The 19322-nt window shown below is 52.2% G+C and overlaps 7 protein-coding genes and 1 non-coding gene across 8 annotated transcripts; 4 read left to right on the forward strand and 4 right to left on the reverse strand.

Moving 5' to 3' along the window:
- Window positions 1-277: 277 nt before the first annotated feature.
- ColSpa_04255 (lysine-specific demethylase 8) lies at window positions 278-1030 on the reverse strand (the record flags this gene model as incomplete). The annotated part of the gene is made up of 1 exon (XM_049270467.1): window positions 278-1030. One exon carries the CDS (start codon window positions 1028-1030, stop codon window positions 278-280), a length of 753 nt encoding a protein of 250 aa, XP_049126424.1.
- A 4233-nt stretch (window positions 1031-5263) lies between these two features.
- ColSpa_04256 (non-reducing end alpha-L-arabinofuranosidase) lies at window positions 5264-6544 on the forward strand (the record flags this gene model as incomplete). The annotated part of the gene is made up of 4 exons (XM_049270468.1): window positions 5264-5477; window positions 5538-5586; window positions 5633-5812; window positions 5869-6544. 4 exons carry the CDS (start codon window positions 5264-5266, stop codon window positions 6542-6544), a joined length of 1119 nt encoding a protein of 372 aa, XP_049126425.1.
- Window positions 6545-6917: 373 nt separating this feature from the next.
- Window positions 6918-6999, forward strand: ColSpa_tRNA_108. Its single transcript has one exon. It is a non-coding gene; the product is annotated as a tRNA-Leu (tRNA).
- Window positions 7000-8823: 1824 nt separating this feature from the next.
- Window positions 8824-9667, forward strand: ColSpa_04257 (nuclear transport factor 2; the record flags this gene model as incomplete). Its single annotated transcript, XM_049270469.1, has 5 exons — window positions 8824-8833; window positions 9131-9195; window positions 9244-9321; window positions 9390-9488; window positions 9557-9667. 5 exons carry the CDS (start codon window positions 8824-8826, stop codon window positions 9665-9667), a joined length of 363 nt encoding a protein of 120 aa, XP_049126426.1.
- A 559-nt stretch (window positions 9668-10226) lies between these two features.
- Window positions 10227-11139, reverse strand: ColSpa_04258 (carbonic anhydrase; the record flags this gene model as incomplete). Its single annotated transcript, XM_049270470.1, has 2 exons — window positions 10227-10828; window positions 11124-11139. The coding sequence occupies 2 exons, from the start codon at window positions 11137-11139 to the stop codon at window positions 10227-10229; spliced, it is 618 nt and encodes a 205-aa protein (XP_049126427.1).
- Window positions 11140-14822: 3683 nt separating this feature from the next.
- ColSpa_04259 (60S ribosomal protein L8-B) lies at window positions 14823-15763 on the reverse strand (the record flags this gene model as incomplete). Its single annotated transcript, XM_049270471.1, has 4 exons — window positions 14823-15023; window positions 15087-15596; window positions 15666-15695; window positions 15728-15763. The coding sequence occupies 4 exons, from the start codon at window positions 15761-15763 to the stop codon at window positions 14823-14825; spliced, it is 777 nt and encodes a 258-aa protein (XP_049126428.1).
- A 1516-nt stretch (window positions 15764-17279) lies between these two features.
- Window positions 17280-18467, forward strand: ColSpa_04260 (cytoplasmic tRNA 2-thiolation protein 1; the record flags this gene model as incomplete). The annotated part of the gene is made up of 1 exon (XM_049270472.1): window positions 17280-18467. One exon carries the CDS (start codon window positions 17280-17282, stop codon window positions 18465-18467), a length of 1188 nt encoding a protein of 395 aa, XP_049126429.1.
- Window positions 18468-18724: 257 nt separating this feature from the next.
- Window positions 18725-19244, reverse strand: ColSpa_04261 (uncharacterized protein; the record flags this gene model as incomplete). The annotated part of the gene is made up of 4 exons (XM_049270473.1): window positions 18725-18745; window positions 18795-18957; window positions 19024-19115; window positions 19197-19244. 4 exons carry the CDS (start codon window positions 19242-19244, stop codon window positions 18725-18727), a joined length of 324 nt encoding a protein of 107 aa, XP_049126430.1.
- Between the last annotated feature and the right edge of the window lie 78 nt (window positions 19245-19322).

The raw sequence follows: 19322 nt of genomic DNA on the forward strand, positions 1-19322 counted from the left end.
AGGAAATAACATGGATAGGAGGACTGAAGATCCTAGATTGCGCGCACTTGTCGCGGGTTTTATAGGTCACTAGAGTTGTACATTTCCTGCATTGTTAGCTCACATTTGAGGTTGAGATTTGGAGGCTGCACTCGGTCTGGAAACCTCTCAATGAGAACTGGTATCCAGATTTCGTTTTCATTAGCAATTAATAGACTTTCGCTTGCGAGCCTTTTACAAATAAGTATACACGGTGAAATCTCTTGAAGCTTATCACCAGAAATACATATCTTTTTGCTCATCTGAACCACCAGTTCACCGACGCATTCAGTCTCCCATCAGTATGCCCACTCTTAACGCTGTGCCACCAACCCGTCGGGATGAAGAGAGCATCTCCAGGGCTCAGCCTGGCTTCCAAAATGTCCTCAGGGCCTTCCATGCCCCAAACGGCCGTGTTCATGACGACTCTCTCACGGCCTTCCATCATCTCCGCCGTTCTGATGCGGCTGTTCCCGGACTGTTGAATCTGCGTCTGTACCCTGCGATACAAGCGATCTCCAGATGACGGAGGCAGTAGACGGATGACTTTGTTCCCAACGAGCTGGCAGAACAGATTTGGATTTGGGTCGCGGTGAAGCGGGGTATACGTTGGCTCCAGTCCGAGCCACACGCTCGAGTTGTAGACGTCGCCTTTGCCGGCCTCCATCACGATGCGCGGGACCGGGAGGTCATCCTGAAGTTCCGGCGGGAGATCGGGGAGTTGGGCCTGGGCTACATAGAGCTGCTTGATTTTCTTCTCGTGCAGTCTGTTGAATTCAGCGGCCTTGAGTAGAAGCAGTAGGGGCGCGGTGAAGGAGGAGAAGTGTGGCTCTGAGGCGTCTGGGTGAGTTGCGGCGTGAACAATGCCGGCCAGCACCGCACCTATCGGGTCTGAGCCTGCAGCGAGCCAGGTAAGGAACTGGTTTGTCGTGTCGACAACGAGACCCGTGTCTTCAGATAGTTGGGGGCTCATTAGCTCGTAGGGTAACATGTGGTGAGCGAATTGGTCCATGTAAGGGGTGAACGTGACGATGGACTCATCTTTGAGAGCCTGGGGGTATAGGGTTTCATCGTGCTTGAACCATTTTGATGATGCTGGGAGGGGACTCGTATTGGAGGATGTGGCCAGTTGTCTGAAGAGAAGAGGTATGCCCGACCTAAAGGCTGACTCTCGGAACTTGGGGATATCGACAGCGTTAAATGGCGTGTCTATGACTTCGACAGAGTTGACGGTTGAGAAGCTTCGGCCTGTCGATCTTAGGCTGAGTGATCTGATTGCCAGGGAACAACCATGTATACGAGGTCTCATGATAAAATGTAGATGGAATAGAATCGCTCTCTTCTTTTGGGAAGTGAAAACAGATGGATAACCAAGATAGCTACATCAATCCAACAAGACATACATTTTCAATATTACATCACGTGGTGGGTTGATGTGACCTGAGCTCTAATTCGGTGAGCGGTAATAGATGGCAGGTGAGACGGAAGGTGCTGCCTCACCGAAGCCCTCGGCGGCTGGATTAAGAAAACACCCGCTCACCGAGCAGGCGCATGTGCACAGACCACCGTAATGATTGGGCGTAATATCCTGCTCTAAGCGGGCTGGGCGGTCTTCGTGAGGCACCGCAGTCCACAGCCCACCCACCACAACTTCAGCTTTTGCTGAGAGGCCCAAATACCACCGCCTTCGCCCCCAAGCAAAAATAAGGACGAATAAAAGTATATCGCAACTCAACTTTGCTAAGCGAGCAGCATTCCATCTTCCGCGAAACTCGCCCTCGACCCACGATCCCCTCTATCGACGACGTCGACCTTTGCGCCCGATATGCGCCGCGTCTGACCCTTCCGCACGCCTGCTAACTACCCCGCCATATTTGCGCCCCTGCTGGGAATACTACTATCCGATATCCAAGTAGCCGTATAGAGGCCAGCCCTTGACTCCATCCGACGATTATATCGCGCGAACCTGTCCGCGCCACGACCTCCCCTTTTTAAACCGACACCCCGTCAATACCACCACCTTGGATTACCTCGACGACATGTCCACCTCTTCGGGGGCCCCGGAGTCTTGGATATCTTCCTTCTGCTCTCTACTTGGCCACGAGTACTTCGCTGAGGTTTCTGAGGAGTTCATCGAAGATGACTTCAATCTCACAGGCCTGCAGAATCAGGTCGCGATGTACAAGGAAGCACTCGAGGTATGTCTTGCAGGATTTCCCGCCTCCTCTGAACTCCCCTTTCTCGCGCCTCTCTGCTCTCCTATGCTTCTCGGTCGATTTCAGTTCTAACCAAATTTGCACAGATGATTCTCGACGTGGAGCCTGAAGAGGACGAGGACGAAGAGGAGGAAGAGGAGGAAGACGACGAGGACAATGATTCGGGAGACCAAGACCGTCTCGGCCCCAGACACGATCGGAGACAACATAGCCGCATGGCCAGCGACCTCAGCGTCATCGAGTCTTCCTCCGAGATGCTCTACGGCTTGATTCATCAACGGTTCATCTGCTCACGGGCAGGGATTCAACAGATGAGCGAGAAGTATGAGCTGGGTCACTTCGGCTGCTGCCCCCGGACGAACTGCGATCAAGCAAGAACACTCCCGGTGGGACTCTCTGATATCCCTGGTGAAGACACTGTGAAGCTGTTCTGCCCATCATGCCTTGACGTCTACGTCCCCCCCAATAGCCGCTTCCAGACTGTTGACGGAGCTTTTTTCGGTCGCACATTCGGTGCCCTCTTCCTTCTCACATTCCCGGAGTATGACCTCACCAAGCGCGGAGCGGAAGTCCTCAGCAGTGGCGGCGCACGCATCAACGACGACTCGGTCGAGATGATCAATGGCATGTACGCCAAAAACATTGCACCCGGCCTGGGTGCTGGTCGGATATACGAGCCTCGTATCTACGGGTTCCGCGTGTCTGAGATTGCTAAATCCGGTCCGCGGATGCAGTGGTTGAGGGACAGGCCGGACGACATGACCGAACTGGACGAGGCGCGCCTGTATGCAGATGAGCACCCCGATTCGGATGAGGAAGACGAGAGCATGAACGGCAACGGACGGCCTGGACCCCGGCGCCGTGCCCCACGTGGCAATGCACGCCTTCGCACGCAACGCCAGGCCCAGAACGGCAGCCCCATGAATGTCGAGACGAATGGTGCGGAGTCGGAGCTTTGAAAATTGAGCCGGACATTCAGGGACATACTCGTTCTTCCATGATCTCTACGCAGTTTGCGCAGGCTTTCGACGACGATCGATGGCACACATGGGTGCTGCGTCAAGATAGAGGCACAGATAGTTGTGGGCAGTGGGCGGTGGAGCTCGCACGGAAACGGTCAATACGGATGCCCTGCATAAGGTAGAAGGCGTTAAGGAGGCAAGTCCCGATCTCCCTCGACGAATGGGGCACGTCGTTGGTAAAGGGGAGGTGCATTACGGAAGCAAAGAACTCACGCCGTCAAACGAACTCGAGTTTCGATTCTCTTCGCAGGCAACAGTGCCTGTTGTATAGGCTTAATGCGACGGCCATTGCATTTCTGGGCCTCGAGAGACAGACTATAGACTGCATGCAATTCGTCGGTCGATCAAGGGAACCACCCATCCTGCAACCCCCGTGATGATGGCCTATATGCGGATGTGTTTTGTCATGACTTGAACGAATGTTCGCCATTCCCTTCCCTTGACGTTTGGTTCTTATCTACCTCCTTCTGACACCATCGAGAGACGGCAGGCCGACATAACTAGACATTTGGATGACTGCTTAGTTGATCCCCCTGAACTCAGCGGATGACCATGCAAATGAGGCAAAGATCTGATGTCCTCCCGCTCTCTTCTCCACAGCAAGGTAGTCAGCAAATATTCCATCTCCACCCCCGCGTAATCACTGGCTTGGATCTGACTGCTGGCCACGTCGCACTGGACTAGGATTAACAATCACATCGCCCCCTCTTGTCTCCCCCGCATTCTTCTAGTGTCGCTTCAATGCAGGATAAACATCTGGGAAGCGAGCACATGGAGACTACGCAACCAGTTTTTTCCAGAGTCGTCCGAGTGGAGGTTCTACTTCGGGCCAATGCATCACGAGATCGCTCTCTCACCATTGTCTTCCTGCAGCTACAGTTCAGCCGGGTGATGTCACCCCGTACGATCGAAGCGGGGTCATGGCTCGGTTCGTCTGGGGTTGAAGTCTTAGGATACCTCTTAGCTGGAGCCGGCGTGTTGAGTTTATTCAGGACGTATATAAGTCCTTGATGTAGCTCTCTGAGCCAGATATTGGCGTTTCGGTAAAGGGCTTCTTCTTGAACCGCAAATACCCACGTGAAGATGATGTCAACTCGCGTGGTTTCGTTCTTGTATCTGACGGTTTTTGCATATTCTTCTTCACTCCTCGCTGAAGCAACACAGGGCTCGAACTCGACATTTTACAACCCCATCATTCCTGGCTTCCATCCCGACCCGAGTTGTATATTTCTACCTGAGTGGGATGAAACCTTCTTCTGTGCTTCTTCGAGCTTCAATGCCTTCCCAGGTATTCCGCTTCATGCCAGCAAGGACTTGCAAAATTGGAAGCTGATCGGTACCACCGCCTCATTTTCCGAGGGGAATCGTAAAAGTTGACTTCCCACAGGACACGTCCTGAACCGCAAGGAGCAGCTCCCACGGCTGGCTGAGACAAACCGTTCTACGAGGCAAGGGTTCCGCAACTGGTTGAGACCATAAGCTGACATAGCTCAGCGGCATCTGGGCACCGACATTGCGTTATCATGATGAAACATTCTGGCTTGTTACGACTCTCGTGGACGACGAGAAGGACGCGGCGGATGCCTCGAGATGGGACAATGCGAGTCGATCTTGTAAATTTCTGCATGGCTGTAGTGTATTGACATGAGACCAGATCATCTTCAAAGCCAAAGATGCCCACGATCCAGCATCGTGGTCCAACGCTATCCATTTCGAGTTCGAGGGATATGATACGGAGCCTTTTTGGGACGACAACGGAAAGGTTTACCTGAATGGGGCCCATGCTTGGAAGGTCGGGTGAGTATTGGATCCTAACATACTACTCTGCAAGGTTATAAGCCGCTGATAGACTCAAAGTCCATGGATACAACAAACAGAAGCTAACCTTGAAACTGGGGAAGTTGGAGAATGGATGACCATCTGGAATGGGACCGGTGGCATGGTAAATCGCGACGGCCGTGGTTGTGACCGTGACTAATACCATATCAGGCACCAGAAGGACCACATATGTATCGCAAAGATGGATGGTACTACCTCTTGGCCGCAGAAGGCAAGATTTTCCTATGTCAGCGTGAAATAGTATCAAGACAGCTAACGGACCGGACAGGCGGCACTGGGCTCGGCCACATGGTCACGATAGCTCGGTCTAAACATATTGACGGCCCCTACGAATCGAACCCAGCAAACCCGATTCTTACAAATGCAAACACAACCGAGTACTGTAAGCGTCGCATGATTTTTCGCCTATCGCTTCGTCAGTGACGCGGCTAACAACAAGTAGTCCAGACGGTTGGACATGCCGACCTGTTTCAAGATGCTTCCGGCAACTGGTAAGCATATATACTCGTAGAAACAGCTACTAGCTGATTTGAACAGGTGGAGTGTTGCGCTCGCCACAAGATCTGGGCCGGAGTGGATCCATTTCCCAATGGTGCGTGAAACAGTGTTGACTGCTGCCACGTGGGAGGAAGGGGAGTGGCCGTACTTGACCACTATTGCAGGCAAAATGAACGGTTGGAAGATGCCTTCGTATAACCTGGAAGTCGAAGGGCCTGGGTATGAGTTGAATCGTCTCATCTCCTTCTATCGATGGCAGTGGCTGACCGTCCTAGCCCCTGGGTCTCTCTAGGAGAGGTCCAAGGTGACGATATCAAATTCGCCCCGAACTCGACAATTCCGGCTCACCTCACGCACTGGCGCTATCCAATTGAGAACTCATATGCGATTTCACCCCCTGGACACCCTAACACACTCCGTCTGGCACCGTCGAAACTTAACCTCACAGCCCTCAACGGCAATTATGCTGGTCCAGAGGGCCAGACCTTTGTTGGGAGACGGCAGCAGGATACACTTTTTACCTACAGCGTAGACATAGACTTCACGCCAACGGTGGCGGAGGAGGAGGCAGGTGTATCGGTTTTTCTCACGCAGAACCACCATTTTGACTTGGGGGTGGTTTTGTTACCGGCGAAAACAAGCACACAAGCATTTCCCGGACGGAACTTGACGGTGATAGAGGATCCAGATGGTTTGAAGCTTCACTTCAGGTTCCGAGGCGAATCGTATGTTCCTGTACCCGCTAACATCGTAGCACCCGTCCCGGAGGAGTGGGTTGGGAAGCCCCTCCATCTAGAGATCAAGGGGCTAAACGTGACCCATTACTCTTTTTCTGCTGGTCCAACCGGAGCAGCTTCGCGCATTCAGACTCTGGTATATGTTTCTAACGACGCTCTGAGCTGGGGATTCACTGGTGAGTGTGCACTTAGCCTTGAGCCAAGTGTGAGTTGACGACTGAATAGGGGTCTTCCTCGGCGTCTATGCAACTAGCAACGGTGGGCCGGGGACGCAGTCTGCCTATGTATCGAACTGGAGATACACTCCTCAAGGACAGTTCAGAGATTAAAGTCCTTACCTCTGTTCCCGTCGAATTGGAAGTTACTGATGTAACTAGCCAATTGGAGCCATGGTGCACTTACCAACCCAAGTACAGGGACGGCGCTCGAGAACATTCGTATCCCTCTAGAATCAATGCACAATCCCAAGTCCGTTCTATGCTCTGCAATCTCCTAAATCACGTTCATCGCATCTGCAACGCTACTGCTGGACCCGTCCTGTATGATTTGTGCTCCCCATCATGGCATCTCCACATCTTCACGATGACGGCAAGATGGCCGAGCGGTCTAAGGCGCTAGCTTCAGGTGCTAGTCAAGTAATTGGCGTGGGTTCGAATCCCACTCTTGTCAAACTTTTTGCCCTGTCAAGAGGCTGTCTTTGTGAGCTGTTGCGTTGTTGCGTTGCGGAATGGTTGCTGGTCTGACTGATGATCGTGGCGCCAACCCGAAAGCCAGCTGTGTGCTACATCACGACGTGCAAGGATTGTGGGAAAGCACAACAGGGAGTTGATATCGAGAAGTGGGTAGTTGAAGCTGCTGGAAGATATACGACCGCTGGCCGCTATCAAGGTCTCAACGTCAGCACAGGTTCTGAGATCACGTCAAGGGCAAATATCAGTGTCTTCCTGGGTAATAGACACTTGAAGGTAGGGACACTGTCATACCGGTAGTGTGCAGGAACCGACTTACACTATGATGTGCTAGACTGCCCACTTCGTTTCTCAACGCCCTAAAATCCTGTTTCGGTCAGATATCTATGTTTCCGCACTCATTCCCCTCGCTTGAACGAATGGATCATCTTGTCTTTGCCCTTGTGTATGAAACCACTCGAAGCTGCAAACGCCCATAAATATCAGAGACCCAATTTATCACGCCCACTCCATTTGTGCTGGTGCTAGTTTACCGGCGAATGTTCCTAAACCTGGCACAAGGCGCACTCGGCATCGACTTTTCTCCAGTATCGAGTGGCGTCCAGCGCCTCAGATTTCAAGAGATTTTTAATGCGTGATAGCAAGGGTCAAACCAACTGTCACACATTTCTTGGCAGCGCTTTCGAAAAGATCACCAATCATTGATAGCGAGTGAGAAGTGTCTTATAAGCAATATAATGTAATACCATTGCTTTATCTTTGTAACTAGTCTGGTCAAGTACATGTTGTCATAGTAATTCAGATCCGGGCGTGGGTGAACCTGACGAAGTTCGAATTAGCAACTATTTTCAATAACGAAATGCTTTTGAAAAAGTATCATGTATAAGCTACGTTCAGACTGTTGAGCTTGATATATTTTGAATCAACATAATATTTTCTGTTGGCCGTTCTTAATGGAAGAGTTGATCATCAACATAGCAACCCGCGGTGGGGTTTGGGTGAAAGAAAGAGAAAAAAGGACCAAATGCTTACCGGGCACAGAGGTTTTGGGGTGGTAAGCTGCTCGTCAAACCAATATCAGTCCACAGACAGATTAGAGCCGTCGCTTGAATAAAGCGGCTCGAGATGCTACTCGCATCAACAGCAGTCCATTTAGACCGCTATTGCTGGAAAGGAATATCGTGATGAAGAAGGAAGACGCAGCGAAAAGGAAGAGGAACGAAATTTTTGTAGCTGGACGAGATGTCTGCGCACGGCCCCATGCGGGCTCGCTTCGGACGGCTAGTATTAGGTAAGCAGGTGCTCGATAAGGTCGGGGAATGCTTAGTTGCATCAATTCTCTAAGATAGGGGCTACCCTACCATTATGGGTAAAGAGGTCTGAGCAGCTGCGCAATTGCATATACCAATAATTGAAGACGTTGCCCACTGCGACCAAGGCAACCCCGCCGTCAACAAGGAAAGCCAGAGCCATCGGGTACACAGTGCAGCTGCCCTATGCTATGCCCGAAAGTGGCCCGACAGGCTAGGTACCTCGTCAGCCTCTGTGACGTGCGTTAGGTACCTTACCTCCCAACTGGAAACTTCCTTGGGCACTCGATGTGTGCGCCGTGCCCCTGTAAGGTATTGGCCCCCCGCCCTTCAGTCACCACCCCTCCTTCTTTTCTTCCCAGCCTGACTGCCTTGACGAAAGCTCTCCCATCCAAAAAAAAAAAGCCCACCAAACCTCTTGGATCGCTTCTTGCCTACCGTAAACACACCGACTACGCCTATAACGCAGCTGTCCTTCTTTGAAATCAGACAAAATGGCTGGCAGTAAGTCAACCCGCCCTCGTCCATGACCTGTGCGCCAGCTTTTGCACTCGCGCTTCGCGTTGCGCTGGCTCTGTTTGCCCCGCTCCTCTGACATATCCATGATCTTCTGTTCTTCTTCACCAGCCTCGCGTTGCAGATGGATGTGCGGAGAGATGGCTAACTGAGACACAATGGCAGACTTTGAAGAGGTCGCAAGTAGGTGCTCCCCTTGCTCGACAGCTCGAAGCCTGCGTTCCGACGCCGTCGCCGTTCCCCTACGACCCTGAGCCAGACTGACTCCTTCCCCGACGCAAACAGAGCAATTCATCGAGTTCTACTACAACCAGTTCGACTCGGACCGCAAGGGACTTGCTAGCCTCTATGTGAGATATCATCCGTTTCCCGGCCGGCTGGCCTTGCCATGCTAACAGCACCAGCGCGAGCAATCCATGCTGACTTTCGAGTCTGCTTCTTCCCTTGGTGTTAACTCAATCGTCGAGAAGCTTTCGGTACGTGATCCCCGAGAAAAAGCGCATAATCAACTCTGGATCACGAGTTGACACTAACACCATTACAGTCTCTTCCCTTTGAGAAGGTTAAGCACCAGGTCACGACGCTTGATGCCCAGCCCACCCTGGAGGGCGGCATCATCATCCTCGTCACCGGCCAGCTCCTGGTATGTACTAACCCAGAATATTGGGGTTGATTAGCCGTATCGAGCCCTCTTAACAATTGGGAATTTAGGTCGATGAGGAGCAGCGCCCCATGAACTACACCCAGGCTTTCCAGCTGCTGCGTGACCCTTCCGGCAACTACTTTGTCTTCAACGACATCTTCAAGCTGGTTTACGGCTAAGTGTTACGATTGTTGACGAGATACACGCGCCACGTGCCCTTACAACCCGGGGCAAGAGGCAAGAAGCAAGACTTTTGGCAGTTTAGAGGAGATGACGACTTGACGAGATCCAGACATCCGACTTCGAGGAACTGGGCATGGATAGAGATAGGGCATGAAAGCCCCCCTGCTCGATTTCTCCTTCTCTCTCATTTACTGGGGTTGGGCGAGCACGTTGGCAAAGAACGATATTATCCCAGGACCTTGCAAGGAATCAAAAACGGCTCTGTTCATTTGCGTAGCCCCTCAAAAATGGGAAAATACCCTTATTACCACACATGTCTAACACCATTGACGCCCCATGATATCGCGAATGATTTTGGCCTCGCTGTACCGTCTGATCCATGTCCAGCGCCATGTACAGTTTTGCTTTCTTGACACAAGGCTAACATGAAAGATGAACCAAAGATGAAATCCTCAAATATAGGTGTGTCCACCGCTAAGCATTGCCTCACACGGACGAGGATGTGAAGAGGGTATGTCCAGATAACGCCGTTGATAGCACACCGCTCTCTACCCCTCAGTGGACAAGCATGGACGCATCTCCTCCATCACGGAACACAAGCTGGGCATGTTTTCCGCGAACAATCTCTTCCTCCTCGCCGTTCGAAATGATGCTGCTGCTCCGATGGCCCTTCGGGCTCTTGGTACCAAACCCAAGGTCTCGGATACGGCCGCTGGCGATATCAAAAATACATCCATGGACTGTGAGACCGCGCTCCTTGATGGCCTCCTGGACGGTAAAGTTGGCCATAAGAACCTTGACCCCAGTCTCGACGTTCATCTCGGCAATCCTGACGGCCCGATGGTCTTCATTCTTGATTCCAGCGAGCTCTTCGGCGTTTTGAGCGCGGACTGCTTTTAGGGGCGTGAGCCAGGTGTCGAGGACGCCTCCGACGCGCGAATCGCCCAGCGCCGCCTTGGCACCACCGCAGGCGGAGTGGCCGCAAAGAACAACGTGCTTAACCTTGAGGTGGGCGACAGCATATTCGATGACGGCCGAGGTGTTGATGTCTGTGGGCGCAACGATGTTGGCGATGTTGCGGTGGACGAAGACGTCGCCGGGCTGGAGCCCGAGTATAGTTGTCTCCGGCACTCTCGAATCAGAGCATCCCAACCACACTGTTGGCATCATTCGTTAGCGGCACGATAATTAATCATTCGGAGGCTACGGGCATGGCTAGCAGACCGGTTCGCGCAGAAGCAATGGAACCTTACAGATTGAGGGTGACTGCCCGGAAGCGAGGTTTTTGAAAAAGGCAGGGTTTTGGTGCGACTTATATCCCGCCCATGCCTGGTTCGAGCTAAGAGCGTACAAGAACTTGTTTTCTAAATCGAAGACGACCCTGAATCAGCGACTTGCGGGAATAGACTTGGCCATGCTCTTGGCGATATAGGACTCTTTGCGGGTACTTACGGTCTTGGAACGCCATTGCGGTCAAATGGACGGCGAAGCAGCCCGACTCGACAAGATTTCCAGGGGTATCAACGAAATCAAAAAGACAGAAGGAGCAGCAGGTGTCGCCTTATTGCCGCCCTTGTATTTGAAAACACTGCGGATGGGTCCTAGCTGAGACCTGCGCAGCTGGAGTTGCTCAACCAAGGAAGCAACTGTTATATGAGACCCCTTGGTAGAGGCTAATGTTTGATAAGAAACAGAGAAACCGGGCCGGTCACGAAAGTACTGTCGCTTTTCCAAGTCGACAGTGAAGAACAGACGTCAAGCCCAAGCACCAGAGAATCTCGTCTAAGAGGTAAGCTGCCGGTCGGAACAGGTGGGGAATACAATGGCGTTGAGTCGAAACAAGCAGGCTTATTTTCCAACGGCCGACAATATGCGCAGGAAGCTGGTTGGAGGGACTCAAATGTCTGGGTAGAGCACCTGATTCCAAAGTGACAAGGAGGGCGGACACCGAATGCCGTGGTGTGACTTTGAGTCTTTTCGCAGAATAGTCGTGCCACTCGAGTATAAGTAAGCGGTGCTAGGCTAGCATGCGTCTCGAAGAGTCAGCATATGCAATGGGACTACGAGGCTTCGGCGGAGAAAGATAGGGAGGAGAGGGAGAAAGAAAGAGGGGGTGCACGAGGACTGTGAGTGACAGAAGGCAGAACGTGGGCGAGTTATGTGCTAGTGCATGGCATGCAAAGGGCGACCAACAGTGTCAAACAAGACTTGCGTTGAGATGGGCAGACTTGCAGTTTGGCGTGGGATATGAGGGGGGTTCCCCGATTGTATGGGTGATTCAATGAAAGAGAAGCTGTTGAGACCAACGCAACTGGACTTTGGCTCCTCAAGGCAAGCAGAGGTGAGGCAGGCTGTATTAGGAGAAGCCACAAGCAAGGTAGTTCGAGATCCTGCAGAAGAAAATGCGATGCTGCAAGTAGATGTCATGAGATGACATGTCAAGGGCATTCGCGTAGGAGATATGGAGGCAATATAAGGGGAGAACGATGACACATTGCTGGGAGAATATAGGAGGGTCACGTACAAGACAAGAGATACAGACACGACGGGGGACAAGGTAGTGCATCTCGCATCCTTTGGGACTGGGACACTATGACACTTGATGGAAACCTCTCCGCACTTGGAGACAGAGCCAAACACAGATCCAGACAGCCAAGATTTGGACGAGTCGCCCCGGAGTATCGACCGTGCCATCCTGGAATCACCAGGGACGAGCTCACGGCAGACGGTGAAGATCGGAGATGGTGGACTCAGGGGGGGGGGGGGTGGCGGAAGGCATTCCCTCCGCGACTCCGAGATGCGCCTAGTCCGAGTTGCGACTCTAGGATTTTGCTACTCCAGACAAGAGACCATGCATAGTCTGCCACTATCTATCTCGCGGCGCGATGTATCAGTGATTCTGACTGGTGGGCACAGCGAATTCTTGGCGACGTTTATACTGGCTGTTCGGAGTAGGTGAATGGGCTATTTATGGGACAAGAGGAACAAAAAGAAGAGAGAGGTCTCCTCGAGGGACAGACGAGAGCACAACCTTGGCTGGCTACAACTTCTGCGCCAGCCAAGAATCTCACCTCCGTCCCAGCACAGTTTGTATCAAACGAGCATACTATACCCTGTAGGCAGCCACTACCTGGATTTGACAGCTCACAACGACACGAGGCGCAACGAAATAAGAGGAACGCCCGTCTGATCCGCGGTCCGCCGGGATAGCTATGAGGCAAGTCGCGACTGGTGAGGCGGCACGGAACAACTGAACCAAGGGCGCCTCCCGGCTCTGAAACAGTCGCGTGAGTGACACACCTCAACATACTAGCATGGACAAGGTATCCTTCATGATACCTTGCCCGCTTTTCCAGCAAATCTCATGCTCTTGCCCCGACTCCGCCATCTGCTTGAATACCATGTTCGATCAGCGTTCCTCTGACAGCTTAGCGTGTGCCGCGTCCCGAGAGGCTGGCTTTTTCTTATCACGACCTCCCCACCCGAGCCTAAGTGCCCCGGAGAAGCGTCGGCATGGATCATTGTTGGTCAAGCCGCCTCGCTTCAACAACTGCAGGAAGGGGTAAAGCGGAAAGGATACGCAGAAGAAGGCAAAGAAGAAATGCTACAGCGCAACTGATGGTTGCCGACGTGTAGCCTCAAGCAGTTAGTCATGTCGTACTCACATCAGATGTATGGACCACCAGCACGCAGAGGCATTAAGTGAACGGGCGGGCACTTCCAACGCTTCTATACATCCTCCTGCTAGTTCCTTCCCCGCAGAAGGAGTGAGGTGACCGGGAAATGGTCCGGTCGTGGTGGGACAAATGCTTGTTAAACTGCCTTCGTCCTGTTGTGACAGGGAGGACTCAACACGCCTCAACACATCCCAAAGCGCAAATGACGACTGTGCTCAGTTAAGCGTGACGAGAGAGCAGGTGGGGCCTGAACAGAAAAATGTAATAAGACATTTAAAGTTGGGAGCAACGAGTCAGCTGATGATTTTGTGCTCATCAATAGATTTTGACTCCAACGAGGATAAAATAAAGGAGGACTCCCGTCGACAATCCGGACCAGGTGGATGCGGTCGATGTAAGTATGAGGCAAGGAAACACACACTCTCACACACACGCGCGCGCACACATGACAGCCGGAATAAGCTATCCTGGGATAATGACCGGCTCCGACCGGGTGAGTCTAAACAGGCGCAGTGCTTTTTGCAAGTGAAGGCGGCCATAAGGGAGACAAAAGTAGGGTTGAGAACGGTATGGGGCCGGAAGAAGACAAGCACTCCCGGCCAGAAAGCGAAGAATACAGCACACAAGTGAGATACACGGCAAGGTTCATGGGCTTGGCATGCAACAGGTTCTTAGCATCCACGGGTGCTCGAGTGCAGGCCGCACCATCTTTGATTCCTTGGCAATCATACTCGTATCTATAACAAGGCTATTCTCAGACGTTGATCTCGCCTCGTTGAAGCACTTTGAGTTTTGTGTCGAAAGACATTGGCAAATTGAAATTGGTCTGAACCAACCCCGGCTCTGTTGGAACTGCCCTTGTCGCCGATCAACCCCCACCGCCAAGTGTGACATGATGCTTTATTCAACTTCCGCTCTCATCTCCTTTGCATCGTGAAGTCCACTCCAGCAACGTTGCGAGGCTGCATTGCTACAATAACTGGCACATGACTAGATAGGGAACTTGTCGAGCAACTGACTTCCGTCCGCCTTACTGTCGATGGTAGCAGCTCTGTGAGCCTTCCAACAATGCCCAGTAAGTATTTACAACTGACACACGTTCGGCATACAATCAGGCGGTGCCTCCGTTATTGGAAACGATCAAAAGTTGCATTAACGTGCTAGCTTCGAAGGTCTGTCTTCCGTGCTCCGACTAGACTTTTAATATATATATATATTTCGGACTTCCGATAGATGGTTTGGGTTCACCTTTTCACTCGATTCTGGCATCTCGTTTCGGTCGCGGTGAGGGTGGAAACGGCGCATTTCGGCACAGAAGTATTGCATCGCCGGAACACAGCATCATGGAACCAAAACATGAACTTGAAACCCAGTAGAATAGTCATCCCGACGCCATGCCAAATTTTTATGAATCCGATAACCTCCAGTGGTCTAGTCTCCTAATACACTAAAGCAGTCTGGGTATTGATCCATCTTAGACCTTGATGGCGTTGTCGAGAGCCTTCTGCTTCTTCTCGGTGCGCTTCTGGGCCTTAGCTCCCATGATACCACCTCCCCACTGCTTTCTCGCGCTCTCGGTCTTCTCAAGGTAGCCGTCCTTGATGGCAGAGACCAGCTTGGAGAGCTCGGTCTTGTCCTCGGAACGGACCTCGGTGATGGCGAGGACAGCAGCAGTCTGAGACGTCAGCATTTGAACTGGGAGCAAAGGACTGCGGCTGCAGCGGGAACACGGGCATACCTTCTTGTGGACGACAGTGCCGAGGCGGGCCTTGCCCTTGATGATGGCGAAGGGGACACCCATCTTGCGGCAGAGGGCGGGGAGGAAGATGACCAACTCAATGGGGTCAACGTCGTTGGGGATCAGGACGAGGGAAGCCTTCTTGTTCTCGATCAGACCAACGACGTGGTTCAGGCCGTACTTGACAGTGTAGGGCTTCTTGGAGACATCCTCCTTCTTCTTGCCCTCCTTGATGGCGGTGGCCTCCTTGACGAGACGCTCCTTCTTCTCGGCCTTGGTCTCAGGGCGGTACTTGTTGAGGAGCTTGAAAGCCTGGGCGGCAGTGTTGCGGTCGAGGACGTGCTGGAACTGGGCGATCGCAGGGGGGACCTTGAGGCGCATGTTCAAGATCTTCTTCTGGCGTTGAAGACGGACATACTCGGGCCACTTGACCATGCGGGCCAGGTTGCGGCGGGGCTGGATGTCCTGGCCGATGCCGAAGTTGCGGGGCTTGCGCTCGATAAGAGGGTTCTGCAGATGGTTGTCAGCCACAATGGTGCTGCGCGAGCATCGGGGGAATAATAGACATGATGTACTGACCTTAGGAGCCTTCTTAGAGCCAGCCTTTCCCTGAGGGAAAGGGGCAGGAGCCACCTTCTTACCGGACTTGGGAGGCTGTCATTGAGAAAGAAAGACATCAGCGAGTTGTTCAAATCAACTTGTGTCTTCCCTGAACTCTAAAGAGAAGGACGGCTAAGTATCCGAGACGAATCTCCGATACCTCACACATCATCTCCAGCCAGAATCATCATCATCACCCCCGTCCCCAGCACGCAAGCGCGCCAGGAATAGATGGATAGATGGAAAAATCAAATCGCAGCGCACATGAGAGCGATCGCTGGATGATGGCCTCGAGGGCGAAAGAAGTCGTCGACGATTCAATGTGTACTCACCATTTTGTCGGTTGTCGTGATGCTGCCTTGGGCGGGGATGAATGAGGGACGGACGCAAGTGCAAAAGTCGACAAGTTTCGGCAGCCGAAGAAAAGACTTTGGGATTCGCGCTGTGGGCCAAAAGGAAAAAAAAATTAGGGCAAGAGTGGCAGTGGGCTTTCGATAAGCCGTCTCCTTCCGACCTAGGCGACAGGCTAGTCTTATCTCCACGTGACTCTGGCTTTCCGACACCCTTGCCGCCGCTTGAGCCATCACCGAGTGTAGCAGCCTCTGCTGGAAATGTCACTTCAGCCTCCCAGTTCAGCTGTCCGAAAATTCTATAAATTGTCCATGGCGCAGTAAGAAAGACTCTCTGAGCTTTCCCCGTGAAGGACAGGCCCCACGACTTGCGTGTTTGGCAACTCTAGACTGCTACTTTCATGATTCGGCATATCGTACTATCAGGTTCACTCTGTTGGTGGTGAATATCGAACCAGAATCGGGTCAGTATGTAGCCTTTCATGAGTGGTTACGAGTGAGCAATGGTCGGTCATGTATAGAATTCGATTGGCACAGTTTTTAGATAGCTTGAAGCTCGCAAGAACGATCACATGCCCATGTTGGCTGCCTGGCTTTTAGTGGTTTCCTCTCATACGATAGTCAACAATGGAGTCTTTTAGAGATCGTCCAAAGCATTACTCGGCATGGGAGTCAAGTGGTAAAGGAAAATAGTTCTGTCCATCCAGTTGCCTGCGTAGTGGAGTTCATTGAGATCCAAGGTGACCACTGACACTGGGCCGGACAGTCCAGACCATCCCACCTTGCGGTACGTACCGTGAGGACATTAGAGTTGCTTAACATTGCGAAAACCCCGTCGAATCTTGCCTCACTTCAAGGTCATCAGCGCTTGTGACACATGCGGTTCTCAGCTCCGCCTGATACTCGACCCAGAACAATCTATCTCCTCAAGTAGATCTGGCTCATCTGCCAAATCTACCGACAGCAACCAGAAGTATCCAGCATTTATTCATTATTTTTGCTCGTCCCTTCATTCCAAATCCGTAACCCGTTCTCTGGCCATCACGGTGTACCGATTTCAAAGCTTGTGACTTTGACTGAGAACAGCCCCCTGTTCAAGATTCGAGCAGAATCTAATCACCGGCAGAGATACATTTACTTCAGTTTAATCCAGTCGCCTTCTGCAAAGAGTCAGCACATTGTGTCTGGCTATCAACACCAAGGTACTGCTGTCGCCACAACCTTCCCGAGAGCAGTCACCACTATGGCCCCTGTTCTATGCGCAAAGTGCAAGACGGACCGCGCTCTCGTCAAGCGACCCAAGAATCACCAGAAGCTCTGCAAGGGTTGTTTCATTTCAGTCTTTGAAGAGGAAGTCCATCATACCATAGTCTCCTCGTCGCTCTTTTCCCCAGGAGAAAAAGTGGCAATTGGTGCGTCGGGTGGCAAAGACTCGACCGTATTAGCGAGCGTCCTCAAAGACCTCAACGAGCGATACCAATACGGCCTGGATCTTGTGCTTCTCAGCATCGACGAGGGAATTAAGGGCTACCGAGACGACTCTCTGGAGACTGTCAAGAGAAATGCCGTTCAGTACGACATGCCTCTGACGGTCGTTGGGTACGACGAGTTGTACGGTTGGACTATGGACCAGGTTGTTGAAACCATTGGGAAGAAGGGCAACTGCACATATTGTGGCGTGTTTCGCCGGCAGGCACTGGACCGTGGCGCCAAAATGCTGGGCATCAAGCACCTCGTCACCGGCCACAACGCAGATGATGTTGCCGAAACCATCCTAATGAACCTCCTGAGAGGCGACTTACCTCGCCTGGGCCGCAGTACAAGCATCATCACTGGGGATGACACATGCGATGTCAAGCGTAGCAAGCCTCTCAAGTATTCCTATGAGAAAGAGATTGTGCTATACGCCCACCACAAGAAACTCGACTACTTCAGTACTGAGTGCATATACAGCCCAGAAGCATTCCGAGGGACCGCTCGTACCTTGATCAAGAACCTTGAGCGGGTGCGCCCAAGTGCCATCCTAGACATTGTCCGCAGTGGCGAAGACATGGCCCGTCTTGTTGCAGGGGGACAAAGCAGCTCCAATGCTTGCAAGGGACCTTCTGCCCGCGCCGCCGAGGACGACTATACCGTTGGGTGTGGATCGCAGCGGGGTAAGGCCTCACAGGGGGAGATTGCTCAGTTGGATGCAAGCCTGAGCCAAGCAACTCTTGACGAAGGCCTCGAGACAGACTTCACCGGCACAGTAGCGGCGAAGAACGGAGCGCAAACCAAGGGTCGGCCTGTGCTAAACCACGCATTATCCAGTGCTCCCTTACAGACGCTGGGCAAGTGCGAGAGGTGTGGCTACATGTCCAGTCAGGCTGTATGTCAAGCTTGTTTGTTGGTGGATGGGCTGAATAAGAATAAGGCGCAAATCCGGATATAGATTCGAGCTAGGTTCCGGTTCGAGAAGGCCGTTGTTACGCCCAGTTGAGTCTCAGTAGCCTACGTGATCATTCATTCACCGAGTCCTTGATATCCGGAGCCCGCACCACCACATGCTAGGCCTGCCATCAAGTCGACTGGATCAGTGACTAACTTGATAAACTGAAAACCGGGTTCAATTGGGTAGCTGGAATAGACGAGGCAGCGTGGGATGCCATAATATTTTGATAGAATACATATTTCGATGACCACCATCCCCTACGAGATGCGCTTCTCTAACTGCGATATGATTAGCCCTATCCAGGAAAAACCGCCCAAGCAAACATACTCTCCAAGGGTTGTTCAGCTCGAAGCCCGGAGGCGCTTCGTGGTTGCCAATTTGTCCACGCAAGTCGCCCGTCAGTCTACGGTCTCGGTCCATCACTGTAAGCATTTCTGTTAGCTCGAGGTCGAGTAATCGGTAGTTAAGTTCGCCGGGAGTATATACTTTGCTGTAAAATACAATCTGATTAGCATTGTGTACGTCTTAAGAACGAGTCCAGGTAAAGAGCACTCACCCGATCCCACTGGTCCAAACCCCAACGGGCTTTTTCCCACCATTCTGGATGCCCTTGATGACATGCAGCCCGGTACCGGTGACGCCGAACATCTGTATCGACCTTAGTTTCCAACTTGGCAGCCGTGTCATCGTGTCGCGCAGGCGTCATGACTGGCGTAGGATAGCTCTTACGGCAATCATGATTCCATAAGGAATCAGCGTCTCGAAAGGAACAGGCATTATGGCGGGCGGCCGTTCGGCGGATTGCGGTTAATTGAGTATCTGAGGTGTTTCGAGTGAATGCAAGCCTGACAAGAG

This window comes from Colletotrichum spaethianum (genome assembly GCF_022836535.1).
Source record: "Colletotrichum spaethianum MAFF 239500 DNA, contig09, whole genome shotgun sequence".
NCBI classification, from domain to species: Eukaryota; Fungi; Ascomycota; class Sordariomycetes; order Glomerellales; family Glomerellaceae; genus Colletotrichum; species Colletotrichum spaethianum.